Source organism: Cyprinodon tularosa, unplaced genomic scaffold, assembly GCF_016077235.1.
Source record: "Cyprinodon tularosa strain WSP-4 unplaced genomic scaffold, ASM1607723v1 ctg12, whole genome shotgun sequence".
NCBI lineage: Eukaryota > Metazoa > Chordata > Actinopteri > Cyprinodontiformes > Cyprinodontidae > Cyprinodon > Cyprinodon tularosa.
This window is the reverse complement of record NW_024038003.1, coordinates 3,846,359-3,866,567: the sequence shown is the minus strand read 5'-3', so window position 1 is coordinate 3,866,567 and position 20,209 is coordinate 3,846,359. Positions and strand designations below refer to the sequence as shown.

The 20,209-nt window shown below is 37.1% G+C and overlaps 1 protein-coding gene and 1 long non-coding RNA gene across 6 annotated transcripts in view; one reads left to right on the top strand and one right to left on the bottom strand.

The window, feature by feature from the left end:
* Positions 1-20,209, top strand: part of LOC119774282 — a 38,819-nt gene that overhangs the window by 15,865 nt on the left and 2,745 nt on the right. Inside the window, exons 4-6 of one of the 5 annotated variants that reach the window (XR_005279510.1) lie at positions 2,503-2,583; positions 2,718-2,856; positions 13,231-13,382. This is a non-coding gene — a long non-coding RNA (uncharacterized LOC119774282). Of the gene's footprint in view, positions 1-2,502; positions 2,584-2,717; positions 2,861-13,230; positions 13,398-20,209 lie in introns of all 5 variants that reach the window. The other 4 variants (XR_005279506.1, XR_005279503.1, XR_005279512.1 and 1 more) reach the window with 4 other exon arrangements.
* On the bottom strand, positions 4,736-18,921 carry LOC119774267 (myosin-7). The gene is made up of 39 exons (XM_038271701.1): positions 18,669-18,921; positions 18,464-18,510; positions 17,904-18,112; positions 17,639-17,782; positions 17,389-17,545; positions 17,277-17,304; positions 17,082-17,190; positions 16,760-16,852; positions 16,623-16,686; positions 16,442-16,540; positions 16,165-16,268; positions 15,935-16,073; positions 15,729-15,847; positions 15,499-15,648; positions 15,157-15,327; positions 14,775-15,084; positions 13,522-13,601; positions 13,219-13,424; positions 12,669-12,792; positions 12,319-12,455; positions 11,877-12,132; positions 11,548-11,790; positions 11,286-11,462; positions 11,058-11,203; positions 10,887-10,977; positions 10,391-10,780; positions 10,162-10,288; positions 9,239-9,357; positions 8,968-9,164; positions 8,703-8,886; positions 8,462-8,627; positions 8,255-8,379; positions 7,859-8,167; positions 7,552-7,755; positions 6,849-7,145; positions 6,636-6,740; positions 6,431-6,526; positions 6,203-6,337; positions 4,736-4,866 (listed from the first exon to the last, which is right to left on the bottom strand). Exons 3-39 carry the CDS (start codon positions 18,102-18,104, stop codon positions 4,846-4,848), a joined length of 5,823 nt encoding a protein of 1,940 aa, XP_038127629.1. The 5' UTR covers positions 18,105-18,112; positions 18,464-18,510; positions 18,669-18,921; the 3' UTR covers positions 4,736-4,845.

Below are 20,209 nucleotides of genomic sequence, written 5' to 3'. Positions count from 1 at the left end.
CTATTAGTTGCTCTCACCTTGAACAAAAGACCAATACGCCAGAGTGGAGATGACAAAGAAAGAGGGAGGCAGGAGGTGGGGAAGCAGCCTCTGGCTGTTGAATCATTTCATCTCTGCCAATAGGTTGTTTGTTTTATTGCTTTTACTTAACAATGAATAGTAAGTGAAGTTTATTAGTTTAATAGCATTTTTAAATGGAATTTTTATCAATGTTTTTAAGCTATGAACAATGGTAATTTTACTCCAACATCCATCTCCAGTTTAAGATTAAGAGGAAGCATAGTTTTGAAACATTGGATTTATTGAGCAATGTTAAAGAGACTAAACAATTTTGTTAAACTCATCTTGTGGAGCCTAGGTCATTTTCAAGTCTGAAGTTTAATTATAGTCTATTCCGTGATTGGTAGCAGAATAGGGATGGAGAATAAAGAGCTGCAGCTGTCTTTTGCACAGACACAAGACAAGGGCAAGGTCACAGTTGTGAAGTCTTTCTTTTATCACTCACTACTATTCCCAGTGAAGTCAACAATAGACTTCCTTAGAGACAATGCAGTTCCATTTAAGTTTATATTATATAGAGATATATAGAGATACAGAAATCTGAGCTCCATTGTGTATGCTGTAAGTGGAATGCAAATGATATTTATTTTTAAAAGTGAATATTTGTAGCTGTCGTTTTTTTGATGACTGAATGTCTTGTAAAAAAAATCATTGTTTTGTACAATTAAATTCCTATTAAAATGACATCCACTACCCCAGAGAAAGAGTTGGATACCAAAGACCCCTGGGGAAGTAGTTATAGCTGAAGTTGTCTTTTGCAATTCTGTGAAATATGAGATATTACCTTTTAAGTTGCCCATTTTTTAACAGTGTGTACCAATAATACGTTGATCTCAAACTTGCCTTGTTTGTCTCATTATAGTGCTTTGTGATGTTTTAGATTTGTCTCTAAATTTTACAAATGTCCTATTTGTTTGCTCACTACTACAACACAAGTTGATAACAAAACACTTATCACTATTTTGTGTTCTAACATTAAAGAAGCTTTTACAAAAGGAAGTCCTGCACGACTACCTGTGAAGTTGGATTAGTACGACAAACTGTCAGAAATAAGGTAAATTTTTAATACTTACAGCTATATAAATGGTTCTTTTTAAGAACAGCAGCAATATGCGATAGATATTGGAGTTTCTTGGTAACTTTACATTTTGCCATTCAGCATTCCAGCTTGGGGCTTTTTTTTGGGGGGGTTCAATATCTGATTTTATTTTTGCTGGAATCACCTTGCTCTAATGTGCAAATAAACTGTTTGTCAAAATGCAGCAAATTTAGGCAAACAATTGGTTTCTTAAGAGCTCAACAATACTAATAGTCTGCCATTTAACAGATGTCAGTTGGAAGTTTTTTTATATTTTGTTCCAGTGCTATAACCTCTTGTGAAGCCTGGAACACAAAATCAACTCTATCAAGATGAATTATGGTTAAAAATGTCTTATTGTTCAGATTTTTAGCAGTCCTGGTAATTTTCTAATTATTCTTTTTTCATTTTATTTGTTTTGAACAACTTTTTAAATATATTTAAGCTAAAATAGGTGTTGTTTCTGTTAGTTTGGATTCTCAATGTATTAACATATTTCAATAGAAACCATTTATTTCTATGTGACCTATAATCCAGGCACATGCCCAGATGAGGCATTCAGGGACTGCCCTTTCTCTGCTCCTGTCGACACGGCATTGTTTTCTTCTCTTTATTCTTGAGCACAAAGATAACTTGTGAAATTCCTGCTGGCTGCCTTTGAGGGCTTGGAGGTTCAGAGGAGCTTGGGGGCAGCTTTTGACGCAAGTTGCCAGGACAAGAGTTGTTTTATTTTGAATGATCAGCAGCAACAGGTGATAACTCCATAAGCAAGCCAAGATATAAACCCCTACAGTAATTTTATGTGGGATGGTATCATTATATTTAAGAATATGTTAAATTACTTCACAGGCACCTCAGTGTGTGAGTTATTTGCAGATTTAGTGTAAAAATGAAAATGAAAAAAAAACTTGCTAGTTCACTTGAAATTGCCTTCAAATTTAAGGCTAAAAGAAGCTTTGGCCTATAGAGTTTCTTGGATTGACAGAATGTGTCGACACCAATAAAGTAATCTCTGTGAAAATCTCACTATGGATGTTGCATCTTTCTCCATCAGGTCATGTCCTGACTTGACTCTACACTTGGATTTTCATCTCTGTTACTTTTCCCTTAGTCTATTCCAGGCTCCCATAGAGAACACTTGTACATTCACTGAAGGTCTCATTCTCAGCTGTCCGCAGCCTTTCTGTCTATGACTTTTACATCACATGAGCAGCCCAAAGGAAGGTGTGAGGCACCTTGCACCACTTAAGTTGAGAAATTTGAGCCAGCACAGCTATCAGGAGTATTTGTTATTTGCTGTTGTGAAAGGTCACTTCTAAGGGGAGTTGATTGTTCTCGTCCTTGTCTTTGCCTCATTCATTTAGACTATGGGCCTCTGAGTGGACTCAACATGAATTCTGATTGTGCTCCAGTGCAGAAAAGAACCAAGACATCATATCATAAAGGTACTTATTTCTTTATTTCTCTGTCTGAGAGTTTATTGTTTCTAAGTTGTGACGAATTTAATTTGGATATATTTACCAGTATTATAACCACCAGTGTCATATTAAATGTTGAAATAGTTTTTGCATGAATTTAGAAAGGTCTTGGAGAGGAATGCTTCTCTACCTGATGATTTGCCTTCAGCAAGTTAGGTCCTGCTCTGTGACACAACTGGACCTTCCTTGTGTGGAGCTGAAGATGTCATTAAAAAAAAGGAAAAACCCCAACAACTAAATGTAGGTTAGTAGCTTTCACTTTTTTAAATGTGATGCTAAGCTATGTTTTTCTGCAATTTTGATAATTTCATACAAAACTATAAAAGCAAAATCCATGTATTTAGTAAATGGTGGAAGTCTTAGAAGTTTTGCAAATTGATTAATAATTGGATAGCCAGAGGTTCCTTGAAGAACATCTCCTACTAAATTAAACCAGGTAAAACTAAAACTTTTCCACTTGAGGAGTTCTGGAGAGAGCATATGGACAGACGGAAAAAAAAATGTTTTATTTTAAATGAAAAATGTTTATAAATTTTTTTTCACAATTTTGATATAATTACTGCTCTAACCGGTTTCTCTGTCAGCTAAAGGTATGTCATAGAGTCTCTATTCTCAACTTAAAAATTAATTGATTACTAAATTAGTTGGCGATTATTTCAATAAGCGATAAATCACTATTAATCCGTTAAATTCTTTCAGCCCTCGTTATTTTAATTTATCTTCTGCATTCATAATGCCACATATGAATAGGGAGTATTTACTCAATATAATGGATTTAATTTCTTGCTCATATTTACCTGTAGTGTTATGTCATAGTATGCTTATGAGAAACTGTCTGTTAATCCTAAATGCCTTAGTTAAAATTACTAATACTATTATGTTCATGTTCTAAAGCTAGAAAATCTAAAAGCCATTAAAAAAACATTTCTCTTTCAGTAAGACTTTTTAGGTTTAGTCTGTAAAACTGTAACATCTTTAAATTGAAAATAGACAGAATTTTTATTTTAATTCTAAGACTTCTTATCCAAACTTTAAGAAAATATGCAGCCTTTTGTGGTCACACCTAAATCAGTTTTCTCAGTGAAGACAACTGAACTCAAAAGTTTGAAGTACGGTATGTGTTTCGTTTAATTAGACCGGTGTAGTCCAAGTTTATGTTTTGTCTAGTTTAGTAGAAAAATTATGTTTTTTTTCAAACTGCTTTTTACTCCACATCTTTTCCTGTTAAAATGCAAAGATTTGGTCACAAGCAGGGGCAGATCTTGGCCAAATGGGGACCAGAGTGGGGCCAGTTTTTTTTTTTTTTTTTCAAGGGCCACAGAATAAAAGAATGAAACAAAACAAAAGAAATCATATTTGATAATTTAATGTATTTAACTAGGATAAAGACTCCTTTGCATCACAACAGCTTCAGGTTGCAGACCTGTGATCTAGCAGATCAAACCTGTGACCCCAATATCCTTACAACTGAACCTGAAAGTACCACACCTGTTTTGAAATACTTTTAAACTAAATATGTAGTTAAAACATGAACCAACCAATTTCTGTGCCTTTTAATGTCATATAAAGAAAAATACAGTATGTCGTCTCATGAGCATAACAGGGGCCAGGGCTAGTTTGACAGGAGCACTGGTCCCTGTCTAGAACCAAGCCATTTCAGTATGTATGGAGTCTTAAGCCCAATAGCATTTACAGTGACAATTCTCATGCTGGTAATAAATCTACAGATTTTGTTTGTTTGTTTGTCTAATTTATTTAGTAATTTGAAGGGAAAATTAGAGATGAAACCTGAAACTTTGAAATATGTCTAAATTTAGTGCTTAATTAATTCAAGCATTATTGTATCCTTATGGCATCACTTATAAAGAAAAATCTATCATCATACAAATTGTCAAATGTGAGCAAATAGTTGCAAAAACAATGTATTTTAGGTATCTGCAGTGAGTTGTAGTGTTTTATTTCCTATGCAATACATTAATGCCATATTAATGTTCTGTGATTGTGTTTATCCAATTTTTATGAATTCTTATCTGTTCTATTATGCTTACACATTTTCCAGATAAAATTATTCACTTTTTTTAAACCACAAAGCTTTTAACATTAAAGAGTCAAGAGGCTGTTTTAGATGCGCATATGATTTATTCTACTCATACAACAGCATGCGTAGGGAGACACCAATATATATGGGCGACAGGTGCCTCAGGAACTATGTTATTGGTTGTAGAAGCATCATTCTTCATCATGTGCTTTCTAAAAGAAAAAGGAAAAAGAAGAAAAAGTGCAAAACGTTTCAAATTTCTATAGAAACCATCAAGGGTCACTTACTTATTTGAAACAAAATATTTAAACAGGCTGTATAAAAAGACACAAATCTTTTCTCTCTGAATGAAAGAACAATGAGCAAGACAATTATTGTGGAGATTTTTTTTTTACTTCAGTTACATTCCAAATTTTTATATTTGGTAAAATTGCCTTTAAAATGTTTGACTAGGGTGAGATATTGTTGGACGCCTTCAACGGCAGGGCAGTTAAAGCCCAAGCTTTAACTTCTGGGCTCTTGTCTTGAGATTTTGCTTCAATATTTGCTTTCTGGGGTTCATATGCTCAAGTTACATCAAAGCAAGTTCATGGTTGCAACATAGAACCTGTCTCCTTCTCGGACAGGACTTGGACCTCTGTATTGGTTATACTTGCAGAAAATTATCTAAACAACAGATGTAGAACCTTTAGCTATGTTGAAGGTCTGTACAAGATTAACCAGATGAAACGTTTCCTGATATTTGGGCTCCATTCCAATTGATTTTATCATCACATACAAGGGTAATAGTTGTTGCCTTAGTAAAATTCAATCTTAAGTCGGTCTTCACTTAACTCAGATGTTATGAAATAACATTTTAAAAGAAGCTTACATATCCATGAAATTATCTTGTTGGATTTTCAAAGTTGTTTGAAGGTATAATAATCTTCTGAATCTAAACTTAAAATATCGTTCTCTTTGCCAGTTGACTCATATTATGCTAGCAAATAGGAGGTAGAAATAATTTTGGTAATCAAAGCTGACAAATTTTGTCTGATTTAATATGAGATTGTGAAAAATAATGTATACTTGTGTATGTAAATATATACTTACACCTCAATTTCATATGTCAGATTGAACTCCAATGCCTAATAGAATTTTTTTTTTTTTTTATCCTTTGAATAATGAACTATTACAAAATAACACCTTATAGTACAAACATGTGCTATATATAACATTGGAGGAAATTAGATCAACCATGGGTTTATTTTTAATTTGAATGTTTATATATCATTTTAAGAAAGAATAGTTAAGGTCCAAATTTTTGCAAGTTTTATTTGTCTTGGTCTGAACATATATAACTGTTCTTCATACACTGGACCTGGCTAAAGATATACATACATACATACATACATACATACATATATATATATATATATATATATATATATATATATATATATATATATATATATATATATATATATATATATATATATATATATATATATATATATATATATATATATATATATACTTTTAAAACTTATTTGAAATAAATATACAAACCTTTGACCCAACATCACGGCTCTTTGCTCGTAACTTGTTGACTTGAGACTCGGCAATATCAGCTCTTTCTTCAGCCTCATCCAACTCATGTTGGAGCTTGCGGAACTTGGTAAGGTTGTTGTTGGCCTGTTCCTCCTGTTAAACAAACAGGAACAATCATGTCATATGTATCTAATATGGCAGATAAGTATGTTATGTAATGCTGCGATTTAAAAGAGTAATACTCACAGCGTCTTCTGCAGACTTTTTATAGGATTTCACTTTAAGCTGTAGCTTGTCTACTAGATCTTGGAGACGGGCCAGATTTTTACGGTCCTCTTCAGTCTTGTTTTAGCCAAAAAAACAAAGAATGAAGACATAGAAACAAAATTATTAGATAAGCTTTTATTTTTTGCAAAAACAAAATAAAGCTGTGTTGTAGATCAATGGTTACCTGGTAGGTCAGTTCCTTGATACGTCTCTCGTACTTTCTCACTCCTTTTATGGCATCGCTGGCCTTTTTCTGTTCACTTTCCACTTCATTTTCAAGTTCCCTGACCTGCAGGATTCCAAAAGAAAAATTATTAGAATCATAACTGCGTAGATTTACAAAACATTTGATGTCCATGTCCAAATACTATGGATAGTCGTTCCATCGTCTGCTCACCCTGGCCTCCAGCTTCTGAATCTGCTTCTTGCCTCCCTTCATGGCGATCTGCTCCGCCTCATCCAGACGGTGCTGCAGATCTTTGATGGTTTGCTCCATGTTCTTCTTCATACGCTCCAGGTGAGCGCTGGTGTCCTGCTCTTTCTTCAGCTCCTCTGCCATCATGGCAGCATCAGTGATGGCTTTCTTTGCCTTCTCTTCAGCATTTCTGCATTCCTGAACAGCCTCCTCCACTTCAGTCTGCAGCTGGACCGTGTCACCTTCCAGCTTCTTCTTCTGGTTTATCAGGCTGGTATTCTGTTTTTATTTAAATTATACATATTTTCAAATTGATAGAAAGAGGCTGACACACATTTTAAGCTACTTTTCATGCAGTTCTAAATCTTGTTATATATATTCATACCAGGGAAGACCAAGTTTGGGGGGTAATATTCTAATTAGTTGTCTATTTGAATTATGTACTCATACTGTTCCTGATATTGGCCTAATCAATAAATAATTGTAGTCAAACTGGTCCTTGCTGCAACATTTTGCAAAGCTGCTAAACAAACAGCATATGCTACAATGTCTAAATTCAGAGTAAGGATATATGGACTTACCTAATGTCTCCCTATACTATAAAAACATAAAGCAGATAAACATGATATGGTAACTATACACCCATAGTAATATATGGGTATTATATGTGAAGACTGTATTTTACCTGTGAGTGCAGTAGCTGCACCCTCTCGCTAACATCCAGCAGCTCTTGCTCAGCCAGTTTACGGCTCCGTTCAGTTTGCTCTAAAGCAGCCCTCAGTTCCTCCAGTTCAGCCTGAAGCAGGTTGTTACGTCTCTCAACTATGGCAATGTTTTCCTTCATATCATCATTGGCTCTGAGAGAGTCATCAAGTTGAAGTTGAGCATCCTTTAATTAATTGGCGAAAGTGAAAGAAAATATGAATATAGATCAGTTACGGATAAATATAGAAAATCCCATCAGCATTTTGTTTCTTCTCTTGTTCTCTGACCTTTAGATGTGAGTGAACAGACTTGAGTTGTTTCTGGGCCTCAGCCGCCTGCCGGTTGGCTTGGCTCAGCTGGATCTCCATCTCGTTGAGGTCTCCCTCCATCTTCTTCTTCAATCGAAGCGCTTCATTCCTGCTGCGAGTCTCAGACTCAAGGGAGCTCTGAAGAGTATCCACCATTCGCTGTTGGTTTCTCTTTACTTGTTCCATCTCTTCATCTTTCTCAGCCAGCTTACGTTCAAATTCAGCTTTAATTTGGTTCAGTTCGAGCTGGACTCTGAGAATCTTCCCTTCCTCATGCTCAAGAGAGGCCTGTACATATATAATAGTTTAGATTATTTCTGTATTTTAACCAAACACAAATATTTTTAAGGAAAGTTTTTTTTATATACAGTATACCTCTGCCTCCTCTAAAGCTGTCTGTATCTCAGACTTTTCTTGTTCCAGCTGCTTCCGTATCTTCTCTAGCTCATGGATATTCTTTCCACCCTCACCAATTTGTTCAGTAAGGTCAGATATTTCCTCTGAAGACATTATTGGAACAATCACTTAATGCCAGTTTGAAATTCAACTTTGAATGTGAGATTTTCTTGATAAACAACTGACCTTGAAGGTTCTTATTCTCCCTCTTCATGGTCTCTAGATGCTCAAGAGACTCTTCATAGGAGTTTTTAAGTTTAAAGAGCTCAGTGCTCAGAGATCTTGCTTCTTTCTGAGCACTCTCCAGCTCTGACTGAGACTCTTCATACTTCTGCTTCCATTCTGACAAGACCTGAAAAATAATGCACATTTTAGCCATTTAATCAGTTACTGTGGTAAACTCTCCCAGGCCTCCCTGCATTCCAACCTTGTCAAAGTTCCTTTGCTTCTTGTCCAGAGCAGCAGCAGCAGCATTAGACCTTTCCACATCCACCATGAGATCTTCAATCTCATTCTGCAGCCTGTGTTTGGTCTTCTCCAGAGAGGAACATTTAGCATTCACTGCTTCAACAGCCTCCTCGGCATCCTGCAGACGCTGAGCCAGCTTCTTCCTGTATTAATGAAGGGTTTCATTAGGATTGGTTGTTTTCAGACTTTGCAGAGTCATATAGATTCAAATGGGCTTTACTCACTTAGCTTCCTCCAGTTCCTCAGTTCTTTGGATGGCATCAGTTTCATACTTGGTTCTCCACTGAGCCACCTCAGAGTTGGCCTTGGACATGCTACGCTGCAGTTCTGCCTTGGCCTCCTGCTCCTCCTCATACTGCTCCCTGAGGAGGTCACAGTCATGGCGGGAAGACTGCACAGCATGGGCTAATGCATTCTTGGCCTAAAAAAAGAAATGTATTTTGCAGCTATCAATAACTGATTACTATTTGATGTTGCCTTACTGATAACGGTTACCTTAATTTCCTCTTCCAGTTGTCTTTTCAGGTCTTCGATTTGTTGTGTGTACGACTGTTTTCCTCTGGTGAGCTGAGACACCAAGGAATCCTTTTCCTCAAGCTGCCTTATTAGTTCCCCTGATTTAAAAATTAATCAAACATTGAGACTTCAAATAGGTAATCAAAAAGTACGGCTTCCAAGAGGTTAAGTTGATGGGCTTGCAACACATTCCCAACTTCTCAAATATTGATGCTTTTGGTCAAAGCTCCCTACGCATCACATACTAAAGTAACGCAGGTACCCTTTTCGTCATATTTTGATCCCAGCATAAATCACGGGTTGCAGACAATGTATCATGACCGAAAGCTCATGACCTAAAGAACGAGATCCCGGACACAAGCGGCCAAAATTATTTCTCCACAGTGTGTCTGGGCTCTCCCTTAGAGATAGGGTGAGTAGCTCAGTCATCCGGGGAGGAATCATAGTAGAGCCACTGATCCTCTACGTCTACGTTGTGAGGAACCAGTTGAGGTGGCTCTGGCATCTGGTTAAGATGCCTTCCGGATGCCTGACTGGTAAGGGGTTCCAGGCATGTCCCACCTGGAGAGGTACCCAGAGAGAGACCCAGGGCATGCTGGAGGGACTACAGTATGTTTCTTGACTGGCCTGGGAGCACCTTGGGGTTCCCCCGGAGGAGCTGGACCAAGTGTCTGCGGAGAGGGACGTCTGGGCCTCCCTATTGAAGAGCCTGTGACCCAACCCCTGAAAAGTGGAAGAAGATGGATGGATGGATGGATGGATGGACGGATGGACGGACGGACGGACGGACGGACGTATACATGTACATGACTGTACCCCCCTTGCATCAAATATGTAATAGGGACTTCACCAAGTGTCAATATTAGATGAGTTGTGAGTGAGAATGTATTAGAGGTGCATACCATTTTCAGTTTGAAGCTTTGCTTTCTGCATGGTGAAGTCATTGATGGTACGCTGTCCCTCCTCTGATTTGGTTTTATATTCATTTAGCTGATCTTCAAGTGAGCGACACATTTTCTCCAAATTGTTCTGAAAGAAAAGGAATCATCACGGGACCAAATTAGGAAGTTATTTAATCCCTCAAGGGCAAGAAAACCTCCAAACCACACATAACATTCACATACACTTTACCTTGGACTTGACAATCTGCTCCATATTGGAGACCACATCGTCCAGCTCCAGTTTGAGCTCACTCTTCTCCTTCTCCAGTTTCTGCTTGACTCTCTGCAGGTTGTCTATCTGCTCCCCCAGGTCAGCAACAGTGTCAGCTTGTTTCTTCCTGAGTGTGGCAGTAGTGGATTCATGCTGCAGAGTGGCCTCTTCAAGGTCTCTGCGGAGCTTCTGGAACTTGGCCTCCCTCTTCTTATTCATCTCGATCTGGGCAGCCGTGGCTCCACCAGCCTCCTCCAGCCTCTCACTGATCTCCTCCAACTCTCTGGCCAAGTCTGCTCTCTGCTTCTCCACCTTGGCTCGAGCAGCTCGTTCTGCTTCAAGCTCTTCCTCCAGCTCTTCTATGCGGGCCTAGCACAAATTGAGAGTGAATGTTTTAGAAGTTCAATGTTCTAATAGTCCTTTTAAAATCATGCATATTCTTCCTCAGCATATTATGCCTTGTGGGAATGGTCACCTGCAGCTCCTTTAGTTTCTTCTGGAGTTGGGCACTCATGGCTTGTTCATCCTCTATTTTCCCATGGAGTTGGCTTATTTCAAAATCTTTCCTATGGATGATAAAATGTTCAATGTGATAAAAGAATGCCTACTTTAGGAATAGCTAGTGTTTTCAATATTAACTATTTACTTTTTCATTCGCTCTTCGAGTTGCTGCTTGTCATTTTCCAGGTCCATGATACTTTCCTGGGCCAACTTTAAGTCTCCTTCAAGCTTTCTCTTGGCTCTTTCAAGGTCCATTCGTATTTTCTTCTCTTGTTCTAAGGATCCTTCGAGCTGAAGAGCATCAAGCGAGAGATGACTTTTAGTCAAATAAACATTGTACATCTTGCAATAAGCTTAACGTTGTAGAGCGTACATCATCCACTTGCTGCTCCAGCTTCGCCTTGGCCTTGGTCAGAGTGTTGACTTTGTCTTCTTCACTCTGCAGGTCATCCAGGGTTTGTTGATGAGCTTCCTGTAAAGCTTTCTTTTCCTTGGTCAGCTTGGCAATGATTTCGTCCAAAGCGGCCATCTCCTCTGTCAGGTTCTTGACCTAAAGCCAAAGGAGATATGTGGTGTGAACCTGTGGCATTAGCTGTGATAATGTCTTTTTGATGTATTGATTGTATCCGTGGTACCTTGTTCTCAGTAGCATGCTTCTCCTTCTCCACCTTTGCTAGAGTAAGCTCTAGGTCATCAATATCCTTCTTCAGCTCAGAGCACTCGTCTTCCAGCTTCCTCTTCTTAGCAGTCAGCTCAGAATTCATCTCTTCCTCATCTTCCAGTCTTTCTGTCAGCTCTTTGATTTTAGCTTCCAGTTGAATCTTACTCTTGATCAGCCCCTCACATCTTTCCTCAGCATCAGAGAGATTATCTTGCTCCTTTTTCAAAAAGATCAATATATCTGTCAATCAATTTAGTTTTCATAGATTACGTTAATACAATGAACATAGTGGTTTTAACATACAGTTTGGACTTGGAGCTGCAGGTCGTTCTTCTCTTGGAGAAGAGAGACCATTTTCTCCTCTAGTTCCTTCCTTCGGGCCTCTGACTTTGCATAAGCCTCCTTGAGTTTGGTAAACTCTTCCTTCATGTTGGCCATCTCCTTCTCAGTCTCAGCTGATTTTAGCAGAGGTTTGATCTTGAAGTACAACTTCATCCACGGCCAGTTCTTGACCCCCATGAAGGCTCGGATGTTCCACTGGATCACAAGTAGTGCATCCCTGTGTGCAACAGTTTGAATAAACATGACACTTAAATGCTGTTTTGTATTTCAGTTAGCCTTTGGCTGACACCCTGCAACTTAGGTACTTTGTTTAACCCTAATATATGGGGTAACTTTTTAAGGTTTGTTTCATCAGTTGACTTGAAATAAATTTTAACACAAAGTATTTATGTTATTTAATCACCTTCGTTCGACAATTTTCTGGAATTCTATTCTTGCAAGAACACCTCTGGATCTTGCCTGGATCCTGGTTATAATGAGAGCGAGGCGGTCATCCCTCATTTCCTCTAGCAAACCTAGAAGCCCAGCTTTAAAAAACACCTAAATTGTTTCAAACATAGACAAATAATATTTTGTCAAAAAATCTGTGGAAATATGCTCAAGTAACATTTAATCTCATGTAAACCATCATTATTGCATTTGAACAGAAACAAAATTATCAGAATTATTTCCTGCATGATAAAGAAGTTTCATCATAGAAGGTTCTCTTTCCCAGTTATCTGAAAAATATTTATTCAGCAAAGATTTACTTACCTTGGTGTGACCCAGTTTGTACTGGCTATGATCAATATCTAGGGAACCTAGAAGCTTCTCTGAAGCCTTCTTGTTATCAATGAATTGTCCCTCGGGTATTGCACTTGGGTTTAAGATCCGGTATCTTTAATAGAGACAAATATTACTTGTGATGTGCTGTTTGAACCAAATGTTTAACCTAATATAGTGACATTTGTTTAATGGCATTCTAAGTATGTTCTTAACCTTATTACAAATGATTTTAAATTGAACAACAAATCTATAAGAAAAATATATATATTCTTGAAGCTTTATTCAGTCTAAAAGGTATATAAGCAGGAAGAAAGAGTTGGGTTTTTTTTTTAATAATTCATTTTGAAATATACCAGCTATTTTATTTAAACACATCTTTCTGCAAAACAATTTGTTAGTTTCATCTAACACAAAGTGACATTTTGAGTTTGTTATGTGAATGTGGATCAAAATGCAATCTTTTTGACAAAGGCTAAAACTATTACTTCTAGATATGAGTATATATACTACTAGATATGAGTGGTAATCTAAAACAAACCTCTGCTTGAAGTCTCCATAGAGGATCCTGTTGGGGAAGCCTTTCCTACAGATCCTGATGCCTTCCAGCACACCGTTACAGCGCAGCTGGTGCATCACCAGAGGGTTCTCCATGGCCCCAGGAGTCTTGGTCTCGTTGGGGATGATGCAGCGCACAAAGTGAGGGTGGGTAGACCTCAGGTTGGTCATCAATTTATTCAGGTTCTCCTAAAGGCACAAATGGATTGCTATTATAAATGCATCTCTCAAAGCCAACTATATTATGCTGTTTAGATATTAGACTATCAAATTACTATAATCATACCCTGTGCAGGGCAGATACAGTTTGGAAAGATGAGCCTTTCTTCTTGCTTCCACCTTTGCCTTTCCCTCCACTTTCCTGAGCTGAGAAAAGTCATACAGTTTAGAATAAAATAAATGATTTTTAAAAATTCATATGCACCTATATTATTTTCAAATGACAGCTTACCCGACACAAAAACAAGTAACATCATAAAGATAAAAACTGATCTTTTGATCTCATCTTTTTAATCCTTAGTCCATTTCCTCCATGTCATACATATTAGCTACCCCTCCATTATAAATATTAATAAGCTCAGATTTGGGTCTTTGTTAGACTTTTTTCCTTCAGATTTCAAAGCAAGTTCTCAAACTATTGGCTTAAATTGGGAATGCTGAGCCACTGAAAAAAATAAAAGAACAGCTACTGGTGCCAAGCAATTTGTCATGTAGATGCAGATGTTTTGGAGTAAGAAAGATAAACTTTAGTTAGATTTTATCATTACTATGCAATAATTAACCTAAACTATTTATGCTTGGCCAGTTAGCTAAGAAAAATGTTTCATAGTTGAAACTGATCAACAAAACCTTGGCTTGCAAAGTGAACAAATGTGGATAATTTTATTCTAAATCAATTTCTTTTTTTGAAGCTGTAAATCCTCAACATTCCTCCCCTCCCAACACACACACACTACACAAAACACATTTCTCTATCTTTGCAGGAACTTTCCATTGTATTTATTTCTAACCCATTTCCATTGCCTAACTTTGACCGTTACCCTATTCCTATGCATTATATAAGGTTAGAGTTCATACCTAACCCTAAACTCAATTCACACTTTAGTCGTAAACTTGAGCCCTGACCCTAATATAAGAATTCCATGCACTGGGTCCAGGCATCGGGCCACACAACATGCCCATTTTTCTAGAAAATGGTCGACACAGAGAACACACACACACACAGGTTTTGTCACACAATCCTTATGGAGACTTTCTATTGACCTCAATCCATATTGCATTCATTTCTATGGCCTAACCTTGACCCCTACCCTAAACATAACCCACACATACCTAACCCTAAATGTAGCCTAAACACAATTCACATCCTAGTCCTAAAACTAACCCAAGCCTACACAGAGAATTTATAAGTCCTCAAAATGTAGCATATTTCTGCAAATTTGTCCCCACAGGGTAACAAGAACATGACCACACACATGCACAAACACATAATAATATAATATTTTAAAGTGACTCACTAATTTCTGAGTAAATACATACCTGATTCTGCTCCTGCATAATTTGCAAAAAGCAATGCCAAGAGCTTAACAGTAGACTTCTGGTACAGCCCAACTACGGTCTCATTCAGAGGGTCCTTGTTCTTCACCAACCAGTTGTTGATATTATAATCAACAGTCCCAGCATAATGAACCAGGGCAAAATGGGCCTCTGGTTTTCCTTTAACAATCCTTGGTTTCTGGAAGTTGTTGGATTTCCCCAGATGATTGTCATAAAGCTTAGCTTTAAATGTAGCATCAGAGGCTTTGGGAAACATGCACTCCTCTTCAAGGATGGACATGATACCCATGGGCTAAAATTATAACATGAGTGATTGAAGTCAGAATATTTGCTTTTCCATTTATTTAATAATCTGTTTTCTCACCTTCTCAATCAGGTCAATACAGGCCTGTAGATCCATACCAAAGTCAATAAAAGTCCATTCAATCCCCTCTTTCTTGTACTCTTCCTGCTCCAGCACAAACATGTGGTGGTTGAAAAACTGTTGCAGTTTTTCATTGGTGAAGTTGATGCACAGCTGCTCAAAGGTGTTGAACTGGAAAGATGTTAAGTATTATTGAACTTTTTTTTTTTCTTAAAATACTCAGAAAGTTTGTTACTGCTGAGATGTAAATCACACATGCTATCTTATAAAATTAATTAAAACAAAGAGCAATTAATGCTGAACTCCTAACATGAAAGGTGTCTTTCTCCTATCTAAACTCACATCAAAAATCTCAAATCCAGCAATGTCCAGCACTCCAATGAAGTACTGGCGGGGCTGCTTGGTGTCAAGAGACTGATTAATCCTCATCACCATCCACAGGAACATCTTCTCATAAACTGATTTAGAGAGTGCACCGATGGCATAGTACACCTTAAGGAAATTATAAAGAAGACTGTCAAAACATATTTTTTAATGCTGTTTTCACATAATATATATATAAATATCATTACCTGAGCAACATTTTGTCCCTTGGTGACCCACTCATTCCCTACTTTGACTCTTGGGTGACAGAGACCTTTGATGAGGTCAGCAGAGTTCAGCCCCATCAGATAAGCTGCTTTGTCAGCATCTTTGGAGAATTAGTGATAATAATCACACCACTTTCAGCACAATGTTTGTTACAGACTTTAAACTGTTCAAAAAAGTAATTTCTTACCTTCGGTTCCATCAGCTTCTGCCTGCTCCTCTCTCTGCTTCTGCTTAAACTTCATGTTTCCAAAGTGCATAATGGCACCGGTCATTTTGTAGATGCTGTTCTTCTCTTCTTGAGTGAAGCCCAGCACATCAAAGGCATCCTGATCAAACATGGCATTTTGATGTTTATTTAGTAACCATTGGTTTGATTTTTAATATTTTTTGCTGCTATAATTCATGGAGGCGGCTCACATCAGTAGCCATCAGCTCTTCAGAGTCATTGATAGAAGCCACTGTTGTCTCCCCTTGGGAGATGAAGGCGTAATCGTAGGGGTTGTTGGTGATGAGCAACATCTCTGGAAATTTGATGAATGTGAATATGTGTAAAAACAGAAAGAGAAAACCTTTTGAGTTAGGTTTACACATCTTAATCATAAGGGTTGTTGGTGATGAGCGACATTTCTACAATTTTATAATGTAAATTCATTGTTAAATGAACAAAGTTATTTTGCATTAACTTTGTACATACCCAGAAGCTCAGGCTTTGCCTGAGACAAGATCTGGTAAAAAATATGATAATCCCTCTCAGCTTTGAGCTGGAAGGTGACGCGTGACTTTTCCAGAAGATCTGTTAAGAAAATAACTTATTATTCAAGGCTAGGATGAAACCAGACTCCTTTGAAATATGTAAAATACATTTAGTTACTTACAGGTTTCAATGTCTGCAGAGGCTAGCTTCCCTCTGTTGTCAAAGTGAATTCTAATGAATTTACCCTAAAAGAAAAACTAAGTTTAGTTCATTGACTTAATCTCAGAAATGACTTTTTCTAGAACAACAGTTACTTACAAATCTGGAGGAGTTGTCATTCCTGATGGTCTTGGCATTGCCAAAGGCCTCCAGAGCAGGGTTGGCCTGAATGATTTGATCCTCCAGGGTACCCTGATGCCAGCGAACAAAACCAAAGTGTCAGATTTAAAGGAGAACATAAAGATAAACATACATGACATTTAGTTAGTGGATTATTTTAATATAATATACAAATAACTATACTGAGTGTATGCAAAAGTTTATGTCTATATATAGTTTTTGAAATCCTTTGTTGGTTTATATGATACCAGTTCTATTTCTTGTAGAACTGTGATCTTCTTTTTTCCTTTGGATAACAAACCTTCTTTTCACTTGCAGCATCTTTTTTCCCAGTGGGCACAGCAGCAATGCTGGCAAAGTACTGAATGACACGTTTGGTGTTTACAGTCTTTCCAGCTCCAGATTCTCCGCTGAGTCAAAGATACGAAAAAAGGTTTCAGGCCTTGTTCTACAACCTATGAAAACTAAACAAACTTTAGCTCAGAGTGTAACTTACGTGATGAGGATTGACTGGTTCTCTCGATCTACCAATAAGAGATTATGTAGTAAAATATTACAGTATTAGAAAAAAAATATATCACAAGGTGAAACAAGAGAGATTTCTGTACCTGCCAGCATGTACTGATAGGCATTATCAGAGATGGAGAAGATGTGAGGAGGAGCTTCACTCCTCTTCTTTCCTCTGTAGGCAACGACCACCTCCTGGTTGTAGACTGGCAGCCACTTGTAGGGGTTGACAGTCACACAGAACAGCCCAGAGTAGGTCTGTGAGTAAAAGGGTAATAACAACATAGAATAATGTCATACATGGAATTAATGAGTCTGATTTTTCTACATCTTAAAGTTTAGCATTCTCACATAGATCATCCATGCTGCGTAACGCTCTTTGAGGTTAAACAGCACAGCTGGCTCATGGAGGAAGGTGAACATCGCCATGTCTTCAATTTTATCAAACTTAGGTGGGTTCTGAGGATGCACATCACAGTCTTTCACGGTGACAGTCTGTAGAAAAAAACAACAGCTTTGTTTTAAACTCCACCTAGACAGAAAACATCTGCAACATCTGCACATGATGCAACATCTTTTAACTCAAACCTCTTAATACACAATACAATTCTCTTACCTTTCCAAATTCAGTCTCAGCAGTGACTTTGTCACCGTCGCGACTTTGGATGGTTGCTTTTACGTACTCGACCTCTGGATCAGGTACAAAACACTCTCTCTTCATATCAAAGGGACGAGTCTGGGCCTCCAGACGCTCCTTATCAGATTTCCTTAGATAAGGAGCAGCAGCCCCAAACTCTGCCATGGCAGCATCACCCATGTTTTTACCTGGTATGAAGGTAAACATGTTTAGATTAGGACGAAAATATTCATCTGTGCTGAATATTTCCAAGAGGACTTGTAAATGCTTTAATTTAATTGTATAAATAAAAATATAGTAGGATGTTTTATTATTTAATCTCAATAATATTTATTGCTTTCAGATAACTTTGTTTGAGTAAACAAATATTAGAAAACACACCACTACTGCTGTAGCAGCCATAGAGATAAGATGCTTAAAATAATAATAGAATCTATATTTGAGCTCTAAGGCCAATAAAATAAAAAATAACTCTCTCATATTATCAAAATTGTTCATTATATAATAAAAACACAGTTGTAGACACAACTTGTTTTTACCTAGGTCAGGTTAAGCTTCAAGAGAAGATCAGGATCAGTCAATACTGCTGTTGCAAACCAGAGGAAAATAACCAAAGAATTATTAAATATTATCTTTTAGAAATCCCTATTTGTCATTAGAAGTACAAGATATGAAGTTTACTGGAGGTTTCAACCAGATAAGGAATTAAATTGCTTTGAATGATATAATAAATGTCTATCTTACCTTTTGCTCCCAACCTGTAATCCCAGAAAATGCCAGGCCTGACAGATGCTGTGTCTCCTTAAATAAAGTCAGTTGATCCACCAAATATGGCATAAATATTTGGAGAAAGATTGCACATTATAAAAGCGTTGTCCTAATTGGGCAGGATGAACTGCTGCTATTTGTTGCTGTAACCTTGTGACTAACAAGGCGAGGACAATACATGGTAGAATGAAAGGGGAGGGCAAGAGGTGGGGTTCAGGGCCAGGGTTGACATCAGGGGTTCAATTCAATCAAAAGAGGTGACTTTGTTCCAATGATTCTTTTTGGTTGTTATAGATTTATCACTGCTTTATATTTTTTTTATAGTTCTTTTAAAATGTATCATTTTGTCAAGATAGAAAGATAGGATTTTGTTTATGTTTTTCATTCCAACTTAAGTTGATAGCAGTCAAAAATATAATGTACTTTTCATCCCTTTTGTTTCAGCTAATATATTTTGCTGTTTTCTGTTAAAAAAGTAATTTGTGTGAATAACAAAATGTTAACAGCAGCAAAAATGTGCCAAAAAAAAAAAAACTTCTTAACTTCACTTTTTCTTTTTTAATATAAGTCATCTATGAAGGTGTTTTTTCCCCCCAAATAGATGAATGGCAGACGAATAGGATTAAATACCAAGATTAAGGCTAATTTGTCTGAAAGTTTGTTTTGGGAAAATATTTGTTCTATTTGACCTGGTTAAGATTCCTAATCTTAAAGCAAAACTTCAGCAAAGTGGGGGGAGAGGAGTATCTAAACTCGCTGCTGAGTTAAATGAAGAATCGTAGGTGTCTTCAGTGAAATCTAATAATAATTATCACTCAGCACTGTTCTGCCCAAACAGGTTTACAGCTCAGTCTCATCATGTCATCATGCCATTGTTCCATCTCCTCTGGCCTGGTGGACAAAGATAACCCCATGAAATTCTTCTCTAGATTTTTCCCCTGCGACTGAAGGACAGCTTGGAAGGGCAGCAACAAAATTGAGCTATAGTCTGTCATGATAGATGTGAGGAAGCAGGTGCACTGCACCAAGAATGCTCTGTCCCATGAAGACAATTGCTATTATTACTCTTATAGCCCTCTAACACTGACCATAACCTTTACTGTTCAGTGTATTTTTTATGTAAATTTCTAATAATATTGTGGAAAAATTCTCCCCCAAAAATATTTAAAAAAGGTTAAAGTTCAGGCTTAACTAAACTGCAATTTTTTTCTACTAAGATACTTTAAATTATTTAGAATAAACTCAATTTAAATTACAAGGACTGATCTTTAAGGAAGTAATCACTTAATGCAATCATTTCGTGGTTTGAATCCTGTTTAATATTTTAATTTTTTATTTAACCCTTTAAGTTAATACACATTTGTTAATTTTGTCAAAATGTGTTTCTATCTTTCAAAATTGCAAAAGCATGATTTATTTTAATGGTTTCTTTTGATGCTTATCGAAGTACTGAGGAATGATTGAAAAGGTCAATAGTTTAAACTGATGCTGAAAGTGGTACATAAATGCAAATTGGA

What these genes read in the sequence shown, in the direction of transcription:
- LOC119774267 (XM_038271701.1), bottom strand. Translation starts at nt 18,104, where the DNA reads ATGGGTGATGCTGCCATGGCAGAGTTTGGGGCTGCTGCTCCTTATCTA. An exon ending in CTGGATTTGAGATTTTTGAT is followed by an intron (nt 15,328 to 15,498) that starts GTGAGTTTAGAT and finishes ACATCTTTCCAG; the next exon opens with TTCAACACCTTTGAGCAGCT. An exon ending in GGAGAATAAGAACCTTCAAG is followed by an intron (nt 8,380 to 8,461) that starts GTCAGTTGTTTA and finishes TAATGTCTTCAG; the next exon opens with AGGAAATATCTGACCTTACT.